This window comes from Aspergillus versicolor (genome assembly GCF_001890125.1).
Source record: "Aspergillus versicolor CBS 583.65 unplaced genomic scaffold ASPVEscaffold_1, whole genome shotgun sequence".
NCBI lineage: Eukaryota > Fungi > Ascomycota > Eurotiomycetes > Eurotiales > Aspergillaceae > Aspergillus > Aspergillus versicolor.
The window spans coordinates 4,063,878-4,088,300 of NW_024467524.1; the positions used below are offsets into that span (position 1 = coordinate 4,063,878).

A 24,423-nucleotide genomic window follows, 5' to 3' on the forward strand; every position below is an offset into this window, starting at 1 on the left:
CTCTTCGCTGATCCTTGGATCTTTTTCTCTTTGTTTGACTCTCGGAACAATCGAATTTCGTCCTGTGGCTCGAACCTCACTGTTCTCCGATTGTCCACAATCCCCCGCCGCTGGTCGTGGCATTCATTCGTTTCTGCCAATTCGCAACAAATCGCCCTCGATATTTGTGTGACTTGCTCCCTTTCCCTCGGCTGCTATTATCTTGTCCTTTTCTTTTTTTTGCGATTTTCTTTTCACGCATCGGACGCTGTCGACTTGCGCTCGTTCCCTCCCATGTTCCGAGCTCCTGAATTTCCTCCGAAACGTTTCGCCTAACACAACACCGTCGCGAAGATGGCGAGACCCCGGATTGTGCGAGCTGGTATTTAACAATTTCTCTTATCACATCGACTCGGTAATTCGTGTTACTGACTCGGATTGCTAACTAGATACGCTTGACCTCCAAGACCATGATGCTCCTTCGGCGAAAGACCATCCAAAACCGGCACCCACAAACGAAACTGGCCTAGCTCCGCACCAGGAGCACGAAATCCGTCTCGCCGATCATGATTCCAAATCTGAAATTATGCAGGGTCCCGATGGTCGTGGATCGGCCGCGGATGGTTACCATGATGGCATTGACATGTATGATGATACCGACGACATTCAGATCGGGCTTGGTGTTCATCGGGGCGACTCTGATATTGGGGATGGTGAAGACGGTGACCATAGCGATGGTGATGACGACGATCTGTTGGATGATGAACTCATGGACAAAATCTCGAGCTCCCCTTCAATTGATGACGGTATGTTGTGGCATGTTCTTTTGGAGTTGTGCAATGCACGGGACAATTTCATCCCGACCATTGCCTGAGTAATTGTGGTTGACTTGAGTAGATGATATCAATTTCGAGTTCGTTTATGCGTTGCATAACTTTGTTGCGACTGTGGATGGCCAGGCGAACGCCTCAAAGGGAGATAACATGGTACTTCTGGATGACAGTAACAGTTATTGGTGGCTTGTTCGGATTGTGAAGGACGGCAGCATAGGTTATTTGCCCGCTGAGCATATCGAAACGCCCACAGAGAGGCTGGCGCGGTTAAACAAGCACCGAAATGTGGATGTACGCTTCCTACCCTCAGTACAGCGAACCTGACTGACCAAATTAGCTTTCTGCGACAATGCTTGGTGATAATTTGGAGAAATCCAAAAATCCTCTGAAAAAGGCAATGCGCCGCCGAAATGCGAAGGCTGTCACATTCACTACTCCGACGTACATTGAAGCTTCCGATGTTGAATACTCGACTGAAGAAGAGGTTGACGATGACGACGACGCTTCCTTCACTGACGAATATGCCCGGGAGGAATATGAGCAACGTGAAGAACAGAATGAAGATATCGTTGTCGAACCCCTGCGACCCAAACAGCAACGTGACAAGGGAGCCGAAGAGCCACAAAATGCACAGGAACCGGAAGAGCGTGTCTCCTCTAGCCCGGAGAAGCGGCGGACAAGTCAGGAGATCTTCGAACAAGAAGAACCCCTCTCTCCTACTTCTGAATCCACTATCAGCAGGTCAAGAAATGGCACTATTCGGAACACCGACTCATTCTTCAAGGACGATGCCGCGGAGCCCAAGAAAATATCTCTCACACCAAACCTACTGCGTGACGAGTCTGCGTCGAATGAGCCAAGAGAGGTATGTACAATTTATTGTTTGCTTTTGCTGAGTAAAAACTGACTGCTTCGATACTTGTAGCCTCGCATTAGCCTGGAAACACTCGACAAAGTCAACTCCAACGAAAAGAAGGAAGAAAAGAAGCGGAAGGAGAAGAAACCCGGGATGCTCAGCGGTCTCTTCAAGAGGAAGGACAAGAAGTCCAAATCAGGTGACGATGAGGGTGAAGACATGGAGAAACACTCAGGTGAATTGTCTCGATCATCGCCGACGCCAAAGACATCCTTGGAGTCCGTAGGATCGCCTGAGGCACGCTCTGCGAAGCAGGCTGGACCACAGCGGCAATCCAGTAAGCTTCAAAAGCAAGGGCCGGAGGCCGTTGCAACGCGAGACGCAGCAAAGGAACCAGCAAAGGAGCTAGCGCTAGGGTCGCCGATTCAAAAGGAACGGGCGCCGAGGGAGAACCAGAGACCGGATCAGACGATACGTCAAGTGGTCCTCGACGAAGTGGAAGGGATAGCTGGGTCCTCACGTTCCAAGCCCCAGGAGCCAGCGCGGAGCATGTCGAACTCTGCCCGTATACAAAGTCCTTCAAAGAACACAGTGCCACCAACTTCGCCCACCTCGCCCACCTCGCCCATGTCACCAGTGTCGCTGGTTGAAGAACATATGGATCGGCAAATTCAACCCAGTCAGGTGGCTCCCTCGCATTCTGTAACATCACCACCACAGAAATTTGCCCCAACCCAAAGCCGTCACTTGGATTCACCTGTCAGCTCATCCTCGCCCCTGGGAAGCCAGCGCTCGCCTAGCACGCCGTGGCTAACTCTTGACCTGCCGGGTTCCGGAGATCAACCAAGCTCGCCTGATTCGCCTCCCATATCCCCTGATGACACCACCGACAGCAGGCGGGCTGAGGCGGCTTCGACACCGTTTGAGGCACCGACTCCGACCTGGAGTGATGCTAGCTTGCGCTCATACTTGGAAGATGAGAACGAGCTTCGCGATCTCTACATGATTGTCTATGACAACACAAACATCCCCCCTGCCGGCCCCGACCACCCGATTACTGGTAACTTGTTCAAGGACGAGAGCAAGAGGCTGCGGGAAATGAATAGCCAATTAGACTCTCTGTTATCTGACTGGGTTGGTCAGAGAGTACGGAAGACAGCAACTTAAGTAACCAATGAGCGGAACCTGTTATTGACCAACTTTTGCTGTACATTTGAGACTTCATATGATTGATACCTATTTTTCGCATTCCGGCCAAGTGCTATGATGTGCTGGACGCATGTATCTGATTACTTCTTGTTTACCTTCCTTATTATTTCTTTTCTTCGTGTGCTATATTACGGATACCAATGCATTTGCTGTTTACTACTTCCAAGACCGTTATTATATTCCATGCTCGCCCCGCCTGGGATAGTCGTACAGCTTCATGTATAACAAATAAAGTATACCCGATCAGTTATCATTACAATCCCCATCCCTTGACCTTGTTCATTCGCGAATACCACTCTTGGACATATGGGATCTTCACGTGCGGCCCATACAACTCGACCTCCCACTGCGGACTCGGCGCAGGAAGCCCCGTCTCCTTCAAACACAACTCTCTCAGTTCCTCCAGACTGCCACCCCGATCATACTTTGGACTCTCGACACCACGAGCATCCGCCAGACTCTTCCTCAGGGCTTCGGTAGCGCTTTCATCCACGGTAAGGCCCTCAGAATTGATAACCACACCGTAATTCTCACGCGCACCATCAATAGTCACCAGCCGCCGACGAACCTCCAGCGCGACCTTCTCCGCAGGCCTCGTCAGCGGATCTCCAAGCCCACCACCTCCCCAAGTCACCCACTCCAGAAGATCACCAGGGTCAACCCGAACATGATCACACTTCGACGGGAGCACCTCCACCGGCGGCGCATCCCGCGACTTCGAGTACCGATACAGAACCTTCCTCGACCTCGCCCCGGGCTTGCCACCACGGATCCCCCACGGCTTCGTGAACCACCGGTCATCATGCAGACTGAACTCCCCGCGCGACAGGAACCGGTAGTGCGTGCGCTGCGCGTTCCCACCACGGTAGAACCCCGCCCCGCCGCTATCAGGGACACTCTCGTTAGCCTCAATGCGGAGCGGGTAGTTTAGCTCGATGATCTCCGTGGGGATCGACTTGATTGCCGGAAATAGACAGTGGCAGTCTAGGCCATCGCCTGCGTTGCGCGCCGGTACGCCGCCGAACCCGATCTGGTATAATTGGTACCACTCGCCGTCTGGCTTGTACCCGGAGTAGAAAAAATGCGGGGAGTCGCTGAAGCCTGCGGCGGCGGCGTATACGGGGTTCTTCTGCCCGATGAGCGCCTGCATGACGTCCATTGTGCGGCCCATTAGATGGGTGCGGCATGAGATGGGGGCCGGGCGGACGGGTTTCAGCACTGAGCCCTCGGGGATGTGGATGTCGATGAGGTCGTGGAAGCCATCGTTGATGACGGTGCCTGGTGCAGCGGCCGCGATCATGTAGTAGCCGATGAACATGCGGAACATGGTCTCGGAGAGGTAGAAGTTGATGGCGTGGTCGCTTTGTGGCGATGTGCCGGTCCAGTCGAAGAGCAGGCGGTTACCCTCGATCTTGGTCATTGTGCAAGTCAGCGCCCAGGGTCCGATGCCGTGGCCGTCGTCGTCGACAAAGTCGGTGAATGTGCTGGGCTGGTCGCCGAAATCTGTGTCGATGATCTTGCTCATTGCGGTGCGGTTGCGCAGGAGGAGCTCTGCGCAGGCGGCGAGATAGATCTCGCATCCGAACCGCACGACCAGCTCGCACACTCGGCTGGAGGCTGTTCGGCACGCGGCGATGATGGCCATCAGGTCGGATCTGTACCAATCGGGCTGGCGCGAGTTGCGGCAGAGTAGATCGACTAGGTCGGTGTTCATGGTGCCCTTTGCGTAGAGCTTGATGCAGGGGATCTGGACGCCGTCGTCGAAGATGGATGAAGCGTTGATGGACATACTTCCTGGGACGATTCCTCCTACATCCGTCAAGTGCCCGAATTGCGAGGCCCAGCCGATGAGTCTGTGCTCGTGGAAGATGGGTAGCAGGACAATCACGTCGTTCAAGTGCGTTACGGCTCCCTCGATCATGTAGGTGTCGTTGGTGATAAACACATCGCCTTCCTCGATCGTGCCCTTCCATGCCCGTAGGAATTGTGTGATGAAACTGCCAAACTGGCCGACGAGCATCTTGCCGTCGGCAGTGGTGATGACGTTAAACTCGTCCTGCTGCTCACGGATGGCAGGCGACATACTACACCGGAGCATGAGGGTATCCATCTCGCTGCGGATGGAGGCTAGGGCAGAGGCAACCAGCGTAGGGATCAAAGGGGTCGATTGCACAATCTCCAGTGCTGCCTCTGCAGACTCATCCTTTGTTTGCTCTGTCGCCGTGTCATTCGGGCGTATAAGGATGTTCCCGATTGAATCGACTTCACCATAGCACCCAGGGAGGATCAGAGTGTTGCTGTCCGTCTCCGTGATGATACAGGGCCCATCCACACGGACTCCCTGGCGGCTTACTTTCTCGCGATCCCACAGCATAGCCTCCATCGTCTGTCCCTCTATGACGATATTCTTCTTCGAGACCAATGCTTCGGCAGGCGGCTTGCTTGATTCGGCTTTACTGAGCTGTGGGATATCAATACCGGGAGTCGCATCGACGGCGACGACCTCCAGGCGCATCAACTCGAGCTCGAAATTGGGCAGACAGTACTTGAACTGCTGCTCGTGGAGCTGGTCGAATTTTGCTTGCAAGAGCTCTCTCCACGGGCCGTCTTCCAGCAGAAGATCTTGAGCTTCGAGCTCAACCGTCAGGTTCAATGCTTGACCGCGGTATCGAAGGTCTAGATGATAACCGATGTTCAGTTGCACTTCTTGGTTCGAATTTGAACTCTTCATTGTCCCCCTGCAAGTCTGCTCTATCTCGTCAAACCGATCTTTGACCTGCTGGGAGGTTGTGGCCGAGAGCAGGCGGATGTAGGACAACGATTGAGAGTGGCTCAGCCTTGTAGTAGCATCACCTAGGGCACAGAGAGTTCCTGGAGACGGGGGGACGATAACAGGCCAGGCGCCGAGCAACTTTCCCACGGCGTTTGCATGGAGAGGACCTGCACCTCCAAAGGCAACTAGAGCAAACTCTTTCGGATCATAGCCCTGCTCGACGGAGACCAAACGCAGCGCCCCGTACATAGTCTCGTTCACCAGGTTGACAATGTCTTCGGCGGTTTGGGTCACGGATAGTTTCATCTGCTTCGCTATCTCGCCAACTGCAGCCAATGCAGCTTCTGCGTGTAGGGTGAATTCCCCCCCAAGTAGGTTGTCTGGTAGGTATCCCAACACAAGATTGGCGTCTGTGACGGTGGCTTCATTCCCTCCCTGGTTGTAGCATGCAGGTCCCGGACTCGCACCCGCACTCTCTGGGCCAACTCGCATCGTCTCGGTGATGTCCATGTATTTGGCGATGGAACCGCCTCCGGCTCCCACAGTTCGAATGTCGACAGCGGGCGAGCGCACGGTAAGTGAGCCCACCACCGTCTCGCGACGAAGCTGTGGTCTGCCCTGGTGGATAATGGCAACGTCTGTTGATGTACCGCCCATGTCGAATGTGATCAAGTTTTTATAAGGAGTGTTTCTCGTCACGACATCTGCAACACCTTGTACACCTCCAGCGGGACCGGACATCAAAATATTAACCGGCAACTCCCCTGCCAGATCCAAACTCGTTAGCCCACCGTCTGACTTGAGAATACGAATGAGATCCCCGTCGTCTGCAAGCAAGTTCTGCAGGTTACTGAGATAGGTCTGGACAACCGGCTTGACAAGCGCATTGGTACACGTTGTAACCGTCCGCTCATACTCGCCAACCTCTCTAAGAACATCGCTCGAGCAAATAATAGTTGAATCCACACCGAGAACTTCACGAACTACGCCCGCAACCTTCACCTCATGCTCATTATTCGCGTGCGAGTTCAGCAACGAAATCGCCACAGCCTCGGGTCTCTCCTCACCAACCCACGCCCTCAAATCGGCCCTCAGCGCATCCAAATCAACTTGGTCAACCGTCTCTCCATCAACGGACATGCGCTCCCGACACTGTATAACCCTCTCCAGGGGTACAATCGGCTCAGGTGGGGTATAGTGTAGCCAAGCGCCCAGACCACCTGGGATCTGCGACCTGCGCACGGCCAAGATATCTTTATGGCCGGCCGTCACGATCAGGCCCGTCCGCGCGCCCTTGCCCTCGAGTACGGCGTTCGTGCCGACCGTCGTGCCGTGGTGGATGAACTGGAACTTGCCGGCCCAGTTGAAGCGGTCTTTGAGGGTCTGCTGGACCTTGCGGATGCCGTTCTGGATTCCAATGCTTTGGTCTGAGACTGTGGTGGGGACTTTGGCTCGCGCGATTTGGTTGTCTGGGGTGAAGGCGTAGACATCTGTGAAAGTGCCGCCGACGTCGGCTCCTAGACGGTAGCCATCTTGGGGTGTGGAGGGCATTATCAATGAGACGGAGTTGGATAGGGAGATATGGGAGATATGGTAGAGATCTGCCACATGCGATGGGGGCAGACTGAGTGCAATGCAGACAGAGCGAAAGACGCAATGCAAGAGCGAGCACGACAGGGAATAAGGAAGAGGCAGGAGGAATGAGGGGCATTGATGTCGTGGCTGTTGGGGTTACAAGGTACTGCGACGAGCCGCGTCCCACCATGTCTATCGCGGTCATTGATGCTCCACGGGAGGTAAATCCTTCGCGGAGCACAAATCGGGGGCGCAGCACTGGGCCAGCTGCGCGTTGCTGTCCTAACTAAGTTTTACTAACAGCATCTAACAACATAGCTTTGCATCCCCGAGATAGGACAGTCTTACCCGAAACAATTACTTTGTCGTGTCGGTTCAATCCCTGTCTAGTTTCTACCCAGTTACTCGGCAACAGGAGTTGAGCCCGAAAGCAGTAACGTTCGCTGATTGCGCAACAGGAGAGTCATGAGTCATGAATCTTCTATGATAACAGAGCTCCGATCTCCTGCTGACCAGGCCTGGAAAGAGTCGAAACCCCCGGTCAGGAGATGAATTAGCGTGTGAACTGTTCGGCCTAGTTCGCTAGGCAAGCGGGTGGGACTGCTAGGGAGGGTTGATCCTGTACTCCTGCTTGCTAACATTCTCCTGGCCATCATCGTTTGCTGTTATAAAGCCCTTTTCACTTTTTTGTTTTGGTGGATTGCCAGTTCTTCTTGCATAACTGTCCTCCCTACCCGTCCTAAGAAACTGTCACCACCAACAGCAATGCGTGATAAGGAGCAAGCAGAAGCCCACGGCGCCTATAGCTCTGGGGATGCAAGCCCATCGGTGGGTTTGGAGGAGGAAGGAGAGGTGTTCAAGAAGACAGATTCCGGGGTAAACTTCCGCAAGGTGGGCTGGTTCAATGCGACTGTGATTTTCACCAAAATCCTCTTCGCGACAGGGGTGCTTTCGCTCCCATCAGCGCTATACTCATTAGGAGCCGTGGGAGGGTCAATCAGTATTGTGGCCTGGGGCGGTTTAAACACCTACTGCTTCGTGATCCTGGGCAACTTCCGCAACAGACACCCGCACTGCCATTCCATCGCGGACATGGCTGAGTTTGCCGGGGGCGTTGTCGCAAAGGAGGTTTCAGGGCTCCTGTTTATCATCGGCTACGTACTGGTGACTGGCAGTGGCATTATCGGCGTCTCTACTGCGCTTAACGCCCTCTCCCACCATGCTGCCTGCACCGTGTGGTGGTCGTTCCTCGGCGCAGTGGTGATTGTCGCCACGGCCTCGATCCGCAAGCTCGAACACGTCGGTTGGCTAAGCTATGCGGGGTTCTTGTCCATCTACGTCGCCGTGCTGATTGTCGTGATCGGAGTGACCACTCAAGACCGACCGGCGGCTGCACCGCAGGAGGGGCCATACGACCTGGGCTATGTCAATATCAACAACCCCGGGTTTGCAGCTGGGATGGTCGCGTCTTGCACGATCTTCGTTTCTTCGGCTGGCACCAGTGCCTTCTTGCCGGTGATATCGGAGATGCGCAACCCAAAGGACTATAAGAAGCCGCTGTATGCCTGCATGACTTTGGTGACGGCGTCGTACCTTGCTTTCAGTCTGGTCGTCTATCGGTGGTGCGGGATGTGGGTGGCCAGTCCATCGCTAGATGTATGTTCTTTGCCCCTATCTCCAAGCAGCAGCTAATATTGGTGCGCGTCTAGAGTGCTGGGCAGACAATCAAGATGGTCTCGTATGGTGTTGCATTGCTTGGGCTAGTAGTCAGCGGCACCCTTTATTTACATGTAAGCCCTTTCGTTTTGAATAGTATTCTTTAACTAATTCTGTATCAGGTCGGCGCGAAGTACGTTTTTGTTCGGATCCTCGGAAACTCGCGCCACCTGCAAGCCAATACCGTGGTGCATTGGGGTACTTGGTTCGCCTGCACGATTTTGCTCGGCGCCCTGGCATTCATTCTGGCCTCATCTATCCCCATCTTCAACTATCTCATTGCCCTCGTGGGATCGGTGTGCTTTGCCCCTCTTGCCATAAGCCTCCCCGGTTGGCTATGGCTGTATGACCACGGACACTACAAGAAGGGGCCCCTGACACAGAAGATCACGTATCTCCTGCACGTCGGTCTTGTGCTTCTCGGGCTGTTATTCTGCGTCGGAGCAACCTACGGTGTTGTGATCCAGATCATCGATGCCTACGCCACCGGACTGATTGGTAAGTTCTTGCATATAGCACAGCCCAGGATCATGAATCATGACTGACAGGGCAACTCACAGGATCGGCCTTCAGTTGCGCTGATAATTCGAATTCGTCGTAAAGGGCGGGAGATCTCTTCCTCCTGCGTCAGAAATCTGACACCCTCTCTAGTAATAGCGGCCCCAGGAAAAGGGGCTGAACCATCTAGTACAGTCACCAGTCACAGACACAGTTCATGCGACATGCGAAGACAATTCCATTATCAATCCTTTCCTCCAGAACAAAAAAATTCGAATCCTTCCATTGTGTCCAAAACAGTGGGACCAAATAATAACGCATAACTGGCCAGGTCTTTGCACCGTCCCGGGGGGTGGGAAGCCCTAACTAATTAGGTAGTTAATTCGCCAAGACAGCCACGCCAACAGCTGCAGCCACTCCCGCCAGAAACAGGGTCTCGAATCCTTTTCCACACAACCCCGGTCCCTTCACCCACATCGCGCATCTGTGAAAACTGAAACACGCCGATCAGTGTACTTTTTGTTGCACGAACGGCGCTGTTGCCTGGATGAAGGATTGCGATCCCCGGCCCGCACTATCCGTGCCGTGTGTTTGAGTTTGATTTCTCCACCGTCCAGCAACGGCCTAACCAAAGGAACTCAAGGAAGTTCGGAAGAGGAATCCAGAGAGGGTGGGTTCTCGCGCCGGCTCGAGTCCGGGCAAATCGAAGACAGCATTCGGGATTAACTTGCCTTTCTTTCCTTAGTGGTTATTCTTCCTGGGATTCGGGAGTCGGAAGTGCCGGTCGATCGAGACTCGTACCAACAACCGACTAGGTGATGCTGTGTTGTGCCACTGTGCAGAGAATTGATACATCCATTTGATCGCTAATAAATAATGGCCTGCAGTGCATAACGGGCCAATCTCCCGCTCTCCCTGCCTATAGGATTGATATTTGTAGGGTGACAATATCCATGGAGACGTTTGGAGGGAGCACTTAGGTTGCGTTCCTGGATCTGACGATGGAAGTCTAGTAGACTCGTATCCCGGTAGTCAACGGTGGGAGAGCCCTGGGACTTGGGGGCCGAGGAATTGTCGGTGCTATTCGTTTATTGCGTGGATTATGGAGCCGATCCTGATGTCTGCTGAGCAGTTTCGGGGTGAGTCCTACTTTTCTGAGGTACTTGGTGCTGGTCGTGGTGCTTATTGCTGATCTCTCAGGCTTGTCAGCTTGTCCTGGCTGCAGTTTCTTGCCCATATCTCTCCTTTTATGCAATTCTGTTGAATATTCTATTCGTTCATCTATTTTATTCTGCTGTTGTACATCTTATCCTTGCATATTGTTCATTGCCAATCCTTCTCGCATGACGACTTGAGGCAATGTCCTAATGTCTCCTTAATCGCACTGCATTAACGTCCATGCTGCCACGATAATAAGTACACGCCTCCTTAAGTCCGCTCGAGTGGACTCTACTATCCCAAAGAGACAGGTAGAATGCCCGACACAAGAGAACCAGCAGTACCGGCTCCCCCGGGCGCGGTATCCAACCTTGATAACCCTGAAGATGTGCTGCATACGGTAAATCTCGCCACGCAGGTGGTGTGCATTATCGTTGTGACGATTGCAGTCGGGATGCGGGTTGCTGTTAAGGTGCGGTTGAGGAATGGGTTGGGGCTGGAAGATTGTGAGTATTCTTCTATTTACCGGCTTCTCTATGTATATTGCTTTCAATATATTTGCCCAAGGATAGAATGGCTGACAGTCTCTTTTATAGATACGACGATTACAGGATGGGTAGGTTGGTTTCTAGTCAGTGATTGAGCTGTGCTGATCTCGCTGTAATTGAAGGTCTTGTTTATTGCTTTCTGTGCGAATATGCTTGTGCGTATGTAAAGCATTCTAAGCCTCATCTGCTTGCTTTATATCTAACAGAGCAGTCAATGCCTACGGTGGAGGATATCACGCCTGGGACGTCTCTAAGGACCAGTTCATCAGCTTCCAAAAGGTACATCCTCCCACCAACAAAACCAACAACTCAGAATAAATAACGATTTCAGGCCTCCTACGCCGTAACCCTCCTCTACGTCCCAATGGTCTTCGTGATCAAACTCGCCCTCCTAACAATCATGCTGCGACTCTTCTCCCCAGACCGGCAGAAAGTCATAATCATCTACGCCAGCATCACAATCCTCCTGCTGTACTACATCCCCGCCCTCTTCATCAAGATCTTCTTCTGCAAGCCCATCTCAACCTACTGGCTCGGCCCCGAGGCTACAGGCGGGTCCTGTATCGACCAGCGCAATGTCATCATCGCCGACTCGGCAATCAGTATCGCGAGCGACCTCTGGATCCTGATCCTGCCGGTCCCGATGCTCTGGTCGTTGCAGATGTCGCTGAAGAGGAAGCTCAGGGTTGTAGGGATCTTGGGCGCTGGTGGGCTAGCGACTGGGTTTAGTGTTTGGAGGCTTGTGATGATGGTGGAGGAGTCTGAGACGGTTGATACGACGTGGTTTTGGATCCATGCGGTTTTGACGGCGTATGGCCCCTTTCCCTTTGTTTCGTTTCTAAAGGATTACTGAGACTGACGTGATTTAATTGTGTAGCAATGCTGAGGCAGGAATCGGTCTTATCTGCGCCTGTTTACCAGCCCTAAGCTCGTACATTGCGTCTCTCAAATCCCGCGCGAACAGCAGCTACCGGAGCTACAAGAGCCACGAGTTGAGTAGCTGGAATAAACTGGGAAGCTCGAAGAAGGGGAGTGGGAATCACAGCTCTGCGTTTCCGTCATCGCAGACGGACCAGGCGTGTTTGATTTCTACGATTGAGGCGGAGACGCCGACTGAGTTGAGGGAGAGCCCCGAGGAGAGCAGTGGGAAGAGTAGGACTGGGAATGGGAATGGACATGTGCATGGGAATAGTGATGGAGCGGTGATCCACAAGAATGTGGTTGTTGAGCAGAGTTATGAGTATGTGAAGTAGCCCTAAGTTGTCAGATAATGAGGGACAATGATGCTTCATTGGTGTATTCACTTGATTTTTAATGTATATAATGAGGACTGGATACTGCAAAGAGCATTCACTAATAAACAATTGGAACAATCAAGGCAGTTTTTATTATTAGCTGATATCTCCAATCCAGGCATAAATACGCCTTCCTTCACCTGCTTCAGGGTCCACAGCACGTTCTGCCTACCAGATCTATCGTATTCCTAGAAAGTCTATCAGACCTCGTATCATTCAACATGTCGAACCCTTTCCGCCAGTCGAAGTCGAGCTCGAAGCCGCACCAGTCTCGCTCGAACAAGCACTCGACCAGACACTCAGCCTCTAAATGTTCAACCCCCAGAAGCGGCGATGCCTACTACGATCCTAGCCTGCAGGACCCTACATACGGCTACGGCAACAGCCACGATCAGACCGGCGAGTACTACGACGAACAATACGCATTCGGCCAGCAACAGTACGATCAGCCAGGATACGTCGATCCACAGGCAGACTATCGACACTCGCAGCACCTAAGCGCGCCTGTTGCAAACGGCCATGACCGCAGACACAGACACAAGCACGATGTCTACTGCGATCCCAAGAACCAGCTTCCACAGAACGCAGACTACTAGTACGTCTCTACCCCTACTACCCCAGTCAACCCCTGCCATACAAGACTAAACTAACCTATTCCAGTGAACCCAACGTACAATTCCGCTCTTCCACCCCCGGCTCTGTCAACCTGGACGTCAATATCCCACCAGGCGGCGGTCCCGGAGATGGCACCCGCGGTCTAGGTGGTGCAATGGCCGGCGGCGCGGCTGGATATTATCTTGGACATAAGAAAAGACACGGGCTGCTGGGGGCAGTGGGGGGTGCGATCCTGGGCCATTTTATACAGGAGAAGAAGAAAAATGGACGCGGGATTCCTGGACTGCCCACTTCGGCGCCGGATGGAGCAGAAGAGTACTATGATGAACCGGAGCAGTATGGCCCTGAGCGGTCGACTGGGCGTCGGACCAGGCATCACCGTCGCCATGGTGGCCGGTAGTGACTTGACAATAGAGGCAGGTAGATTTGTTTGTTAGACTTTGAATCAAGAGATTTCTGCATGTTTAATCACAGTATGTAAAAAGTAAGTTAGTAAAGTAGTAACCATGATGGCAGACCAGAATATCTGGTAGTTGCGGGTACTTCTACCGTGACTGGGCAACAGCTCGATCATCGCCTCGATAACTGTATTCCCTTCTCGACGCTATAAATGTGCCAAATATGCTGGCATTCAGCTTCAAACGATGCCAGTCGCCCTATAAGCACCTCCATCTCGATGATGGTGAATCAAAGCGTCCAGCATTTCCTTCGCGTGTTTTCCCACAGTAGTTGTAATACAGTAACCTTTGGACCAATAGTTAGTTAACTAGTCTGTTTGGCGAAGCATGACTAATCCAAGCAGGGTCAGGTTCTGCCATGCAGCAGCCAATCACAGGCGGTCCCGGGCCACTATCAGTTCTTCCCGATTTGGACTCTTATCAGCCCCGGATCTCTCGTGACCAACTGAAGGGGGATGACTCGACGCTCCACGAATGCGTCTCTTCCTCTGATTCCTCTTTCCTCTCCCCCTCCTCTCCTTCTTCATCTTCCTCCCTCTATCACTCTTTACGTCGTGTCTTTCATCTAGACTCGCTCCTTGTTCGTCGTCTCCGCCTTGATCGTTCGTCTCCGCAGCCGTCTTATCGCCGCTTGTCGCGTCCGCCCACCAGAGGGTTTCGACTGAACCGACATCGCATACACTCTGATAGACTCTGAGCCTGAACATGCCTCCTCCTTTAATAGACTATGTCGCCCAATCACTTCCACAGCACTGTGAGCCCTCGTCGCCCTTTCTCACTACGATCTCGTCCTATCTCCACATATGCCTGCCCACCCCACTTGCCCTCCTCTCGTCGACCCTCGGCACGCTGAGCATTCTATCATGGCTGTTCGCCCAGCTTCCTCAGATCTATAAGAACTTTCAACTGCAGTCGACTTCCGGGCTATCTATATTTTTCCTGATCATATGGTGTTTTGGTGATATGGGCAACCTGCTCGGCGCTCTTCTTACTCGGCAAGCCACCTGGCAGGTGATCATTGCGGGCTACTATGTGTCGGTCGACATAACCCTTGTATTCCAGTTCTTCTGGTATACTCACTACAAGGGGCGCCGAGGCGACGACTATGCTACTATTTCGGGTCGCGACGACGGCGCTACGCCTCCCAATGTCCTTGAGGCCTGCTCGTTTTCCGAGGACGATTACACCGTGAGCGGTCCGTCACCGCAAGTGGGCGCTAGCTCAGATTCGAAGAACACCAGCGATATCAAAGATCGATCTGTCGGCACCATCAGCCATGCCTCGTCATATTCAAAGGAGAAGTTGAGTTTCTCTCGGCGATCTATTGTTCGATCCGGCGGCGGCCTGAGCGTCCAAAACTCCGCCGCACGAACTGTGTTGCTAGCGTCGATGCTTTGCGCTGTGGCCGCCAACGCAGCCCCGACCGATGTTGATCCACTTCCGCCTTCTTCAGGCTTGACACTTGAATTCCTTGGCAGCATTTTCTCCTGGATGTCCACGGCTCTATATCTCGGCTCGCGACCTCCACAGCTGTACAAGAACTACTGTCGAAAGAGCACCTCCGGCCTGTCTCCTTTGCTGTTTATGGCTGCATTTGGCGGGAACTTCTTTTACTCCTCGTCGCTGCTAACGAACCCAAACGCTTGGTATGACTTGCCTCCATATGGCGGCGGCGGATGGGCAGACGCAGACGGCAACGATCGAGTAGAGTGGGTTGGCCGCGCGATCCCCTTCTTCCTCGGTGCCTTTGGTGTTCTCTTCTTGGACGGCTTCATGGGTGTGCAGTTCCTTATGTACGGCTCTGACGATGAATCCGTGATCGAGGTTGAAGATCCCAAGCGCGGACGAAGCCGCTGGAAGCGAGTCCACGGGTGGATGAGAGGCTGGATCCCCTCTCCCGTGCGCAAACAAACTCCAGAGTCCAGCCCAGAGGGCCAGGCTCTTCTTAACGAAGACCGACAACGTTACGGTGCAGTTTGATGCTTTGTACAACCACCGACTGTTGTCCCACCCAATTTTATGACGTCACGAACTATACTTCCTTTTTTTCTTTACACATGATGCTTCAATTAGCAATACAATTAACAATCGGGGTCCTTTGAACCTCGCTTTGTCGTCTTTTGTTTGATTTGAATCCATATTTCGGGCTTAGAGTCAGATTCCATTCCTGCATGGTGCATTGCGCGGAAGACGAACAGCGCGTTCGGCATAGATCTTTCTTTCTTTCTTTCAGTCGTTGGCCCTGCTTGTATCAGATTGGCTATACATTTATCATACACCGGCGTTGACTTGCTATTTATTTTGTCTCTTTCTCCGTTTTTTGCGTGATTCTTGGATGCACCTTGATTAGCTTTGCTTTTTGCTTTTGGATGGCACGGATTGGATACAAGACGTGGAATTGGATTACTCAGTAGCCCATTCCTCATTATAGCAATGAATGGCTCTCTTATAAACCCATGCTATGACATATCTCGTTTATACTTAAGTGCTGAAACTGAGCATACCTGCTCGAACGCCACCGGTGGAGTTTTGCCGAATACGACGGGAGCTGGATTTGTATACGCGTATACGAAGTATAACAGCCAGCCACCATTCCAGAAACATTCCTGGAAACAGGACCCTTGTGTTACTTCGTAGTATGGATACTTGACTTTCTCTATGCTTGCCGGGTAATATACTTGTCTGGTAAGGAGGCAGTATAGCGGGTTTGCTAAAAAAATTCGAGAAGATAATGAGACATTGAATTAGAATAATACTAAATAGTGATAATAATCGAGTGCCTTCAAATGACAAGCGATCGTCGAAGGCAATCCACGTACTCCCAACCCGTGCATGAGTCTCATTAGGTACAGTAGTTGAGCAACCCAGTATGTAAACAGTGACCAGCGGAGGCTCGCCTCTAGCCACCAGCACTTGGTAGGCAGACACGAACCGGCAATGGTGTCTATAAATAACAACGAATGAAGTGGGCAAACCCAAGGTGTGAAGAGAAGAGAAAAATAATAATATAATGTTTCGTAGGGTGGTGCGTTTCTTTTGAACAGTTTCAAAGCTCTCCTCCTGAGCAAGTAATAATAGGCAACCAAGGAAGCGAGATTGTTGTGGATGGTGTTGCGTTTTTTACACCAAAAAAAAAAAATTGATATCCGTTCGACGCGACGCGAGGCGGCATGACCAGCATCAACCGAGCGCATCAAAAACGCCACCGAAGACTTCCCCTAGATGCATGAACCGCAGCGCCAAGTTTACCATGAGGGCATGAATCGACATAGCAAAATGGGTCATTATGATGATGATGCCAAGCATTCCGAAGAGTGTCCACTTAGAACAGAGGTGACTTGACATCTTGGACACCACGCCTAATGACGTCCTCTATGCGCCACCTGGGAGGGACAATTATCGGGTTCCGCTTCTGCTGCCACTGGACTTCCTTCTCCGGAGGGGGCGCCATGTCATCGGTCAAGGGAATAGCACCGCCGGCGACTCCGGTGGAGAACTTGAGCTGGAGAATGTTTCCGATCTCGTCGCAAGCTGTCAGGATACGGTCAAGGTCCTCTTTGGTGTGAGCGGCCGAGACACAGAATCGAGCACGCGAGGAAACCAGAGGCGTCGCAGGGTAGCCGACAATGACAACGGAGATCTTTCGTTTCAGCATTTCGTGGGAGAAGGCCGGCATCTTGGCAGGGTTGAAGAGGAGAACAGGGATAATAGGCGAATCGTCGTGACCGTACACTATAAAGCCAAGACGCTTCAACCCAAGACGAAGGTATCGAGAGTTGAAGGCCAAACGCTGCAGTCGCTCCTCACCCTGGCCTGGAATGAGTTCACCTTTGATGAGTCGGAGTGCCGAGACAATTTGCGCGATAACAGCGGGGGCTGTTGATTCTCCATAGAACATGCCAGAGTTGATTGCCTTGAGCTTGTGAATCATCGACGTATCGGCAGCAATGTAGCCGCCATTAGCACCAAATGACTTGGTCAATGTACCCATGAGAACATCGACGTCCTTGGTGTCGACGCCAAAGTAATCGCAAACACCGCGGCCATTGGGTCCGATGGCTCCGACAGAGTGTGCTTCGTCGACAAAGAGGTAGAACTTGTAACGCTTTTTGAGGGCAATGAGACCGGGAAGATTGCACATCGAGCCTTCCATAGAGTAGAGACCTTCGACAACGACGAGGATCTTCTTCCATGGTCGGTGAGTACGGGGCTGACCCTGGCTGATGGCTTCTCGCAGTTTTGACTCTAGATCACGCATGTCGTTGTGCTTGAACATGGCAATGGAAGCTCCAGATAGACGTGCACCGAAGCGGATGGAAGCGTGGTTAAGCTCATCGGAGATAAGCAAGTCACCTTTGCCAACGAGAGCAGGGAAGATGTTTGCATTGGTACCGAAGCCCATCGAAAAGACCATGGACGCTTCCTTGCCAACAAAGTTGGCGACGAGATCCTCGACCTCGATGTGCAGGTCCTGTGTACCGACCTCTGCACGTGTGCTCACAGGCGTAATGCCATACTTGCGAACGGCCTCTTCCGTAATATCCGCACAGGGGCCTTCCGATTGAGCGAACCCGAGGTAGTTGTAGGAGCTCAGGTTCAGCGTGTCGGTCGTAGTGCCAGTTAAGTAAAAGGTCTTGTTGTGGTCATCCGTCGCTCGGTCGATGAGGGTGATGTTTCTTCCGGGAACACCAGTGACAGGCCGCTCAAAGCAATCGTTGATACGAAGCTTGAGGCGACGAACGTAGAAGTTATCGAAATCGCTGTTGAGGGCCGCATAGCCATTCCGTGGCTTCAGGTGACGATAATTCTCCTCGCGGAAGCGTTTTCCGAAGAAATCACGGACGTGACCAAAAGCAATTAGGATCAAGTAACTAATATACGTGGTAATCAAATAATAATAGGGAGGCTCGTCCATCACAGGCTCGGGGAAATGTCCGCCGGGATGCCGGCTGGAATACCGATGGCTCGGATGACCGAGGGGCCCGAACTGGGCATGTTGCTTGGCCAGACGGCGAGCCTCCTCCGGTGACGGAGGTTGAAAGAGCGTGGTAGGCGGTTCGTTCATGTTTGGGTTGTCCGCAGTCGCAGTAGAAAGCGAGATGGTCGGTAAGGACAGTGAGGCAGAGCTGATTGGCGGGGCGGCGGGATTGGTACCGCTGGCGTTCTGGAGGGCAGCTCGCGCAGTTTGGGGCTCTGCCTTTGCCTTGGGAGAGGTCGAGAAGAACTGAGCGAGACGGTTGGTTTTTGCCTTGACGGCGATGCCGCTTTTTCCAGAGGGGGAGGGATAGGACGAGGGGTCGGAGGGGTCGCTGATGGAAGAAGTGCTGGAGGGTCGACGCGGCATCGCAAGAAAACTGCTGAGTAAACGCGAACGAGGTCACAGCACCGCTGATGGCGCACGCTGGGAGTTGTCTATCGCGCTTTCCTGGCAAGTAAGCACGTAGGCGGCTGAAGAGCTACACGGTGTGTAGACTCCCTAAAGTGGCGGGTTCCTTATTTCCGGTCCACAACGACTAAATGGCAACAGATCCGATAATATCAACCTGGAGGCGAGGACGGAGGCAGGTCAGCGGGCGGATTCAAGGACAGAAGACAGAAAGTGATGAAGAGGAGACTTGAGCTGAAGCGAGCCAAAGCCAGCCCGGCTGTCTCGGAGCCGACAGATTGAATAATCTTGTTCGGGTAGCGTACCTTGGCACGTGCGGCGGCTGGAAGCTGCGGAAGCCCCGGCAACGTGGATAGATCGATGAAGATGTCGATATACACTAGATGGCGGACGACAGTTGTCAAATATGGCCGAGATGGTGAAGAAAGTGGGAGAGGAGATCAGCGGAGGGCGAAGAGCTAAAGGAGCATCGCCGGCGGATGGGAGAAGAATCGATCGAGTCTCCTGAAACTTTTCAGGAGCTCGGATCCATGGTACGGTACGGTAAGTCTAGGCGTCATCGGAGGGTCTGACATTTGTGCGAGGCAGAGAAAGCCGCCTGGGTGGGTCTGATCGATGGTATTGATACCGTCACGGGCGATAGATTACCGCCCCTGGAATCTTTTCAGGTTTTGATGAAAGGGGCGGAGTTATGCGCCGCACTGGAATTATGCAGCAGCCTGCAAGGTCGTCACTCCGTCTCACTCTGAGGAAATTGCATTGGATCGTCCAACGGTTCTTCACTCCTTGCAAAATAAACACATGCACCATGTATTCCAGCTAGGCTACCAGCCTACAACGGCCTAATTTTAACTACGTCCTTGATATCCCGACTACTAAACCCAATGTTGAGCACAAACTCGCCCACGGGGATAACCCAATCCTGGAGCCCAACGTCCCAATAACTCAAATCCCGCCTCGTCAGCTCAAAGCTAGCTGTCTTCGTCTGGCCACTCTCAAGAAAAACTTTGTCAAACCCCCGGAGCTGCTTCGGCGGGGTGCCCTCTGGCGCACTGGGCGGATAGGTCACATATAGCTGAGCCACCTGCCCTCCGTAACAGGCACCCGTGTTAGTCACAGAGGCAGATACGTTATATAGTGGCTTGAATAGGCCAGCGTTTCCACCAGGGGCTATATCAAGCTGGGCATCAGGCCTGGCGGTGATATCACTATCACCAATACGCGCGCTCTCCGCATTCGATAGCCCGAAAGTGGTATATGAAAGCCCAAACCCGAATTCATAACGGACGGAGATGTTGTTCGCATCGAAGTAGCGGTAATCGATCTCGAGTTTCTCATCAAAGTACGACTGCCAGTCGTCCGGACCGGTGGTGTTAACAGAAGTCGTTGGCAACGCCGCATAATCGCTCTCCTTGTAGGCAATGGTGTACGGCAGCTTGGCCGACGGGTTGACTTTTCCATAAAGGATATCAGTGATGGCATTGCCGGATTCCTCGCCTGGGTAGTGGGCGGCCAGGACTGCAGTGACGTTTGGGTGGTCAGCCCAGGGTAGGACATTGACGCCGCCGCTATGCGTTATAACCACGGTATTATTGCACTTTGAAGCGATTGTCTCAACGAGGTCGTTTGCCCTCCAGTCGAGGTTGAGAGAGCGGCGCTCGATGAGCTCCTCGTGCCAGTTCTTGAGGAATACGAGGCAGACATCTGGCTGCTCGTAGTCCCACAGCTGCCAGTCGGATTCCGCAGTGTCTGAGAGGATCAGTGTGTTGTTGAGCCAGTATCGGACAAATGAGCCATCCTGAGCAGCCTGGGCCTTGATCGCGTCGAGGGGCGTGGAAAGGGTGGTGAATCGCCCAGTGCCGGAGCCTCCAGCGGCAGCAAGCGTACCAAACTCGTAGTTCTCGGTGTTGTAGGGCCCGTGGAGGACGTCTCCGGCATCGTTCCCGTATATGTAAATGTTCTTGGGCTTCTTCAAGGGGAGGGCACCGCGTTGATTCTTCAGGAGGATAGTCGAGGCAGCGCCGTGCTCGCGAATCAGCTCCGCGTGGTCCCTGCGAACATCGCGGTGCGAGGTCCCAGAGAAGGTAAAGTTATGGACCCAGTCATCTTGCGGGCTGAAGTTATTAAGGCGAGCACTGGATTTGTCGATGCTGGGGTAGCTGTCCTTATCCTGCCCGAGAGCATAGTACGGTGTCATAGCCCGAAGCACCATATCGTCCAAGCGTTCGATAGCAAGAGTCCCGTTCTTGACTGCAGCTGTGACATTCCCACCGAAGAAGGATCCCGTCCATTGATCCCCATACATATCGAAGCCTCCGGGGAGGTTCATATCCAGCCCGCTTTCAATAGACGCCAGCCCCGAGTGTGTGGCGCCCCAGTCAGACTGGACGTAGCCCTGGAACCCAAGCTCTTCCTTAAGAAGCCCATTAAGGGCCTTGGAATTCTGGCACGCATAGGACCCATTGAGCCGGTTATATGAACACATAACGCTGGCGGCCCCAGCACGGATGGCGTTTGCAAACGGCCAGAGGTAGAGTTCGTGTATCGTCCTGTCGTCAATATTAGACGAAACAGACTCTTGTATAACTTGCGTATCGAAAGTCTTGTTCTCAGGAATGCTGGGCTGGCGCTGCTTCTCCTGCTCGTAGCCGATGAAGTGCTTAGGGCACGCCTGGACACCAACGTCTTGAATCGCCGTGATTGTTTCTTCCATGGCTACGCCGGTGAGATAAGGATCCGCTGCGAAACCCTCCCAGTTCCGACCAGCATATGGATTACGTCCGAGCGGGCCAGCAACGGGTCTGTTAACAGCTGTTAGAACACTAATTGGTAAGGTCCTTAACTCTAGAACCTCACCCGAGGAAGACATGAGCACCCTTGTCCTTGAACTCGTGGCCCATAGCGGCGCCCCTCTCGTATAGAACCTTCCGGTCCCAGGTTGAAGCAGCCGAAACGCCGGAAACGAAGACACTTGCATAGTCGGCCATGCGGATACCCATCGGGCCATCCTGGAGACAGAGGCCCTTCCACCCGTGTCGGGGGATAGGGGCAGTGTTGCCGATACATGGGCCCGGCGTGCCGGTGACAATATCGGCTTTCTCTTCCAGGGTTAATTGTCCCAGGAAGGCCTTGGCCTTCTTTAAGCCGTTTTCCCACCCGAGTCCAGATATTTCGGCTGATGAGGATCAGTTAGGCTTCGACTACTGAGATCGATAGAGAATCGACATGGTAACTTACAAGATGGGATCACGGGTGGTGAATGGCCATATTGCCCAAGGATTGGGGTATCTGTTGGCTGGGGATTGCTAAATGAAGAATACGCGGCTTGGGCGCCGTTGTCTTCATAGTTGGGCTCGACCTGTGCAATTACAGAAGTTAGAAGAATGGCGGACAGTATCGAATATAAAGCCGGCGTCATTGCGCAGTTTTATCTACAGTTGAATCCGTTTTATTCCCCCTGCATCTTGTCGATGCGGGCACGGCTTTTTTATAGGAAAGCCGGACACAATCCCATTCCGTCGGATGGCCCGACACTCGAGGATTCCATCTGCCGTATATTTCCCGTAACTGCCAAAATAAGGTGAGGGGAGACAGCTAGTTCATACGCCGTGTACTTGGCTAGCTCCATAGTGCAGATATAGGGTGATCTGTACTGGATTGGACAAGTTAACTGTTGGAGAAGGCTTGAATATTGGAGAACCCTAACTGCCGAGCCGTCATCCCCGCCAATTCTACGTCATTGCCGCATTTCAATATAATAAGTATTCGAAGGCCATGGGTGTCTGATGTCAAAACTCGGGAGAGATTGCCGAGCCAGTTCGCTGAGGGTTATGCAGAGTGAAGCGTTGAGATCGGAAATATGTCCGACATATTCTGAGTCCGGAGTGTAGGAAGTCAACGGATGATTCAGAAGACCAATAGACATATCTTGAGGGTGTTCTAGATTTGTTTGATATCTAAGGCGTAAACTCTTAAGATAATCCTATTTCAAAATGACCTGACTATTGCCATTGGATGATGTATCTATACAGAATCATACCAAGCTAGACATGGTCCAATTCAAGCACAACCACCGAATGAAACGCCACAGGGTCATTATACGCATGGATATACGCAATCCGCAGTCCTGACTGCTCAGCAAGTGCTGCCCACTGCTTCTGGGTCCGCTCCCTCCCACCGAGCAAGATCATCATCGCCAGATCAGCCATTGCCGTCTGCCAAGGGACGTTGGTCTCTGGCAAAACCACTTCATCAATGAGAACCTGCGAGTCACTAGCCATAGAAGAGCGTAGGTTCTTCAGGATTTGGATACATTGGGCATCGGGCCAGTCGTGGAAGATGCGGCGGAGATAGTAGAATTTGGCTCCTTGGACAATGTCAGCAGGACGAGTTTTAGAAACCAAGGTGAGGGATTTCTTGCCTTTGACCTTTTGTTCCTGGAACATATCGTTCGCTTCTATCTTCACTCCGGGAATCTCGGGAGCTTCCTTGACGACCTCTGGGAGGTCCTGCACTACAAGTCGTCCGTGGAGTCCTGGATATCTGTCTCGCACCTCAATACACTGGTGGCCTGAACCGCCGCCAACGTCCACAAGAAATATTCTTTCTGATTGGTCTTCTGAATCAAGAGCATCCTTTTCAAACTGATCGAACCCTTGAATCCAATCGCCTGAGCGGAATGATTTCATCACCTGCTGCATCTGTTCTACAAGCTCTGGGTACTGGGCAAGCCATGAAAAGCAATGGAGGTCAGTATCAAACGCCTTTTGGAAGGGCGTCTTGGTGCCGTCAGTAACGTCTTCGTAGTTGTTTTCGATAATAAATTCTGGGAAGGCTTGGACGATACGGCCGGTGAAGTCGAAGCTGCAAGACACTTAGCATTTGCATAGTACATTGTGAAAAAGACGCACGAATGGCTGGCAAATATTCCTGCTTTTCCGTCTGCCAGGATATGAGTTGTCTTGTTGGCTTTGAACTGTCCTTGTCCCACTTCTTCGATTATATTGTTCGATGCAAGGTAACGCAGTATTCTTTCTATATGTCCATAGTCAGCTGTGCAGCTGTAGATTTGGGAGTACAAGAATTCCAACCAAATAACTGAGGACTGGCATTGGACTGTTCTGCCAGCTGGGTGACTGATAGAGCGTCCTGACTCTGGGAAAGCGATCGGAACAGGCCTGAGCTGATAGCTAGACGGACAACCGCAATGCGTAGATGCTAGGGCTAGGTTAGTCAAACCACCACAAGGGTATGAGATATTAAAGTCTAGACTCACTCCATTGTATAACTGAATCAGAGAGTCCTGTGGACTCTCCAGGTCAGACAAGGCCTGGCGCAGAACACTCTGGAACCTGGCCTTGTCAGCTGGGCCAGCCTCGCGAGCAAGAGTTTGAATTTGAGAGATAGCACTATCCATTGCAAATAATCAACTGTGAATGAGATGTTTCTGTAATAAAGTGCTGGTGATGTTGTTCGATGGCCTGTTTATATATCAGTCATCCCCGCGGAACTTCCGCGGACAAAA

The 24,423-nt window shown here is 52.5% G+C and overlaps 9 protein-coding genes across 9 annotated transcripts; 5 read left to right on the plus strand and 4 right to left on the minus strand.

Annotated features, from left to right (window-relative positions):
- Positions 1-333: 333 nt before the first annotated feature.
- On the plus strand, positions 334-3,222 carry ASPVEDRAFT_873748 (uncharacterized protein; the record flags this gene model as incomplete). The annotated part of the gene is made up of 5 exons (XM_040818051.1): positions 334-361; positions 429-785; positions 874-1,103; positions 1,150-1,677; positions 1,738-3,222. The coding sequence occupies 5 exons, from the start codon at positions 334-336 to the stop codon at positions 2,833-2,835; spliced, it is 2,241 nt and encodes a 746-aa protein (XP_040663095.1). The 3' UTR covers positions 2,836-3,222.
- On the minus strand, positions 3,006-7,505 carry ASPVEDRAFT_36747 (uncharacterized protein). The gene has a single exon (XM_040811280.1). The coding sequence runs from the start codon at positions 7,199-7,201 to the stop codon at positions 3,131-3,133; it is 4,071 nt and encodes a 1,356-aa protein (XP_040663096.1). The 5' UTR covers positions 7,202-7,505; the 3' UTR covers positions 3,006-3,130.
- Positions 7,506-7,990: 485 nt separating this feature from the next.
- ASPVEDRAFT_122750 (uncharacterized protein) lies at positions 7,991-9,542 on the plus strand (the record flags this gene model as incomplete). The annotated part of the gene is made up of 4 exons (XM_040806017.1): positions 7,991-8,881; positions 8,935-9,015; positions 9,064-9,439; positions 9,502-9,542. The coding sequence occupies 4 exons, from the start codon at positions 7,991-7,993 to the stop codon at positions 9,540-9,542; spliced, it is 1,389 nt and encodes a 462-aa protein (XP_040663097.1).
- Positions 9,543-10,913: 1,371 nt separating this feature from the next.
- On the plus strand, positions 10,914-12,398 carry ASPVEDRAFT_24299 (uncharacterized protein; the record flags this gene model as incomplete). The annotated part of the gene is made up of 6 exons (XM_040809655.1): positions 10,914-11,103; positions 11,194-11,213; positions 11,268-11,304; positions 11,357-11,424; positions 11,477-11,955; positions 12,023-12,398. The coding sequence occupies 6 exons, from the start codon at positions 10,914-10,916 to the stop codon at positions 12,396-12,398; spliced, it is 1,170 nt and encodes a 389-aa protein (XP_040663098.1).
- A 263-nt stretch (positions 12,399-12,661) lies between these two features.
- Positions 12,662-13,455, plus strand: ASPVEDRAFT_146712 (uncharacterized protein; the record flags this gene model as incomplete). The annotated part of the gene is made up of 2 exons (XM_040808100.1): positions 12,662-13,035; positions 13,101-13,455. 2 exons carry the CDS (start codon positions 12,662-12,664, stop codon positions 13,453-13,455), a joined length of 729 nt encoding a protein of 242 aa, XP_040663099.1.
- A 512-nt stretch (positions 13,456-13,967) lies between these two features.
- Positions 13,968-15,970, plus strand: ASPVEDRAFT_36751 (PQ-loop repeat-containing protein). The gene has a single exon (XM_040811282.1). It carries the CDS (start codon positions 14,219-14,221, stop codon positions 15,491-15,493), a length of 1,275 nt encoding a protein of 424 aa, XP_040663100.1. The 5' UTR covers positions 13,968-14,218; the 3' UTR covers positions 15,494-15,970.
- A 688-nt stretch (positions 15,971-16,658) lies between these two features.
- On the minus strand, positions 16,659-19,278 carry lcb2 (putative serine palmitoyltransferase 2). Its single transcript, XM_040811283.1, has one exon. It carries the CDS (start codon positions 18,855-18,857, stop codon positions 16,836-16,838), a length of 2,022 nt encoding a protein of 673 aa, XP_040663101.1. The 5' UTR covers positions 18,858-19,278; the 3' UTR covers positions 16,659-16,835.
- A 368-nt stretch (positions 19,279-19,646) lies between these two features.
- Positions 19,647-22,317, minus strand: ASPVEDRAFT_183949 (beta-glucosidase; the record flags this gene model as incomplete). Its single annotated transcript, XM_040808917.1, has 3 exons — positions 19,647-21,700; positions 21,756-22,074; positions 22,137-22,317. The coding sequence occupies 3 exons, from the start codon at positions 22,315-22,317 to the stop codon at positions 19,732-19,734; spliced, it is 2,469 nt and encodes an 822-aa protein (XP_040663102.1). The 3' UTR covers positions 19,647-19,731.
- A 625-nt stretch (positions 22,318-22,942) lies between these two features.
- On the minus strand, positions 22,943-24,315 carry ASPVEDRAFT_49365 (uncharacterized protein; the record flags this gene model as incomplete). Its single annotated transcript, XM_040814151.1, has 5 exons — positions 22,943-23,265; positions 23,320-23,762; positions 23,810-23,959; positions 24,016-24,116; positions 24,175-24,315. The coding sequence occupies 5 exons, from the start codon at positions 24,313-24,315 to the stop codon at positions 22,943-22,945; spliced, it is 1,158 nt and encodes a 385-aa protein (XP_040663103.1).
- Positions 24,316-24,423: the final 108 nt, after the last annotated feature.

Coding starts and splice junctions, on each gene's coding strand:
- ASPVEDRAFT_36747 (XM_040811280.1), bottom strand. CDS start 7,201: ATGCCCTCCACACCCCAAGATGGCTACCGTCTAGGAGCCGACGTCGGC.
- ASPVEDRAFT_36751 (XM_040811282.1), top strand. CDS start 14,219: ATGCCTCCTCCTTTAATAGACTATGTCGCCCAATCACTTCCACAGCAC.
- lcb2 (XM_040811283.1), bottom strand. CDS start 18,857: ATGCCGCGTCGACCCTCCAGCACTTCTTCCATCAGCGACCCCTCCGAC.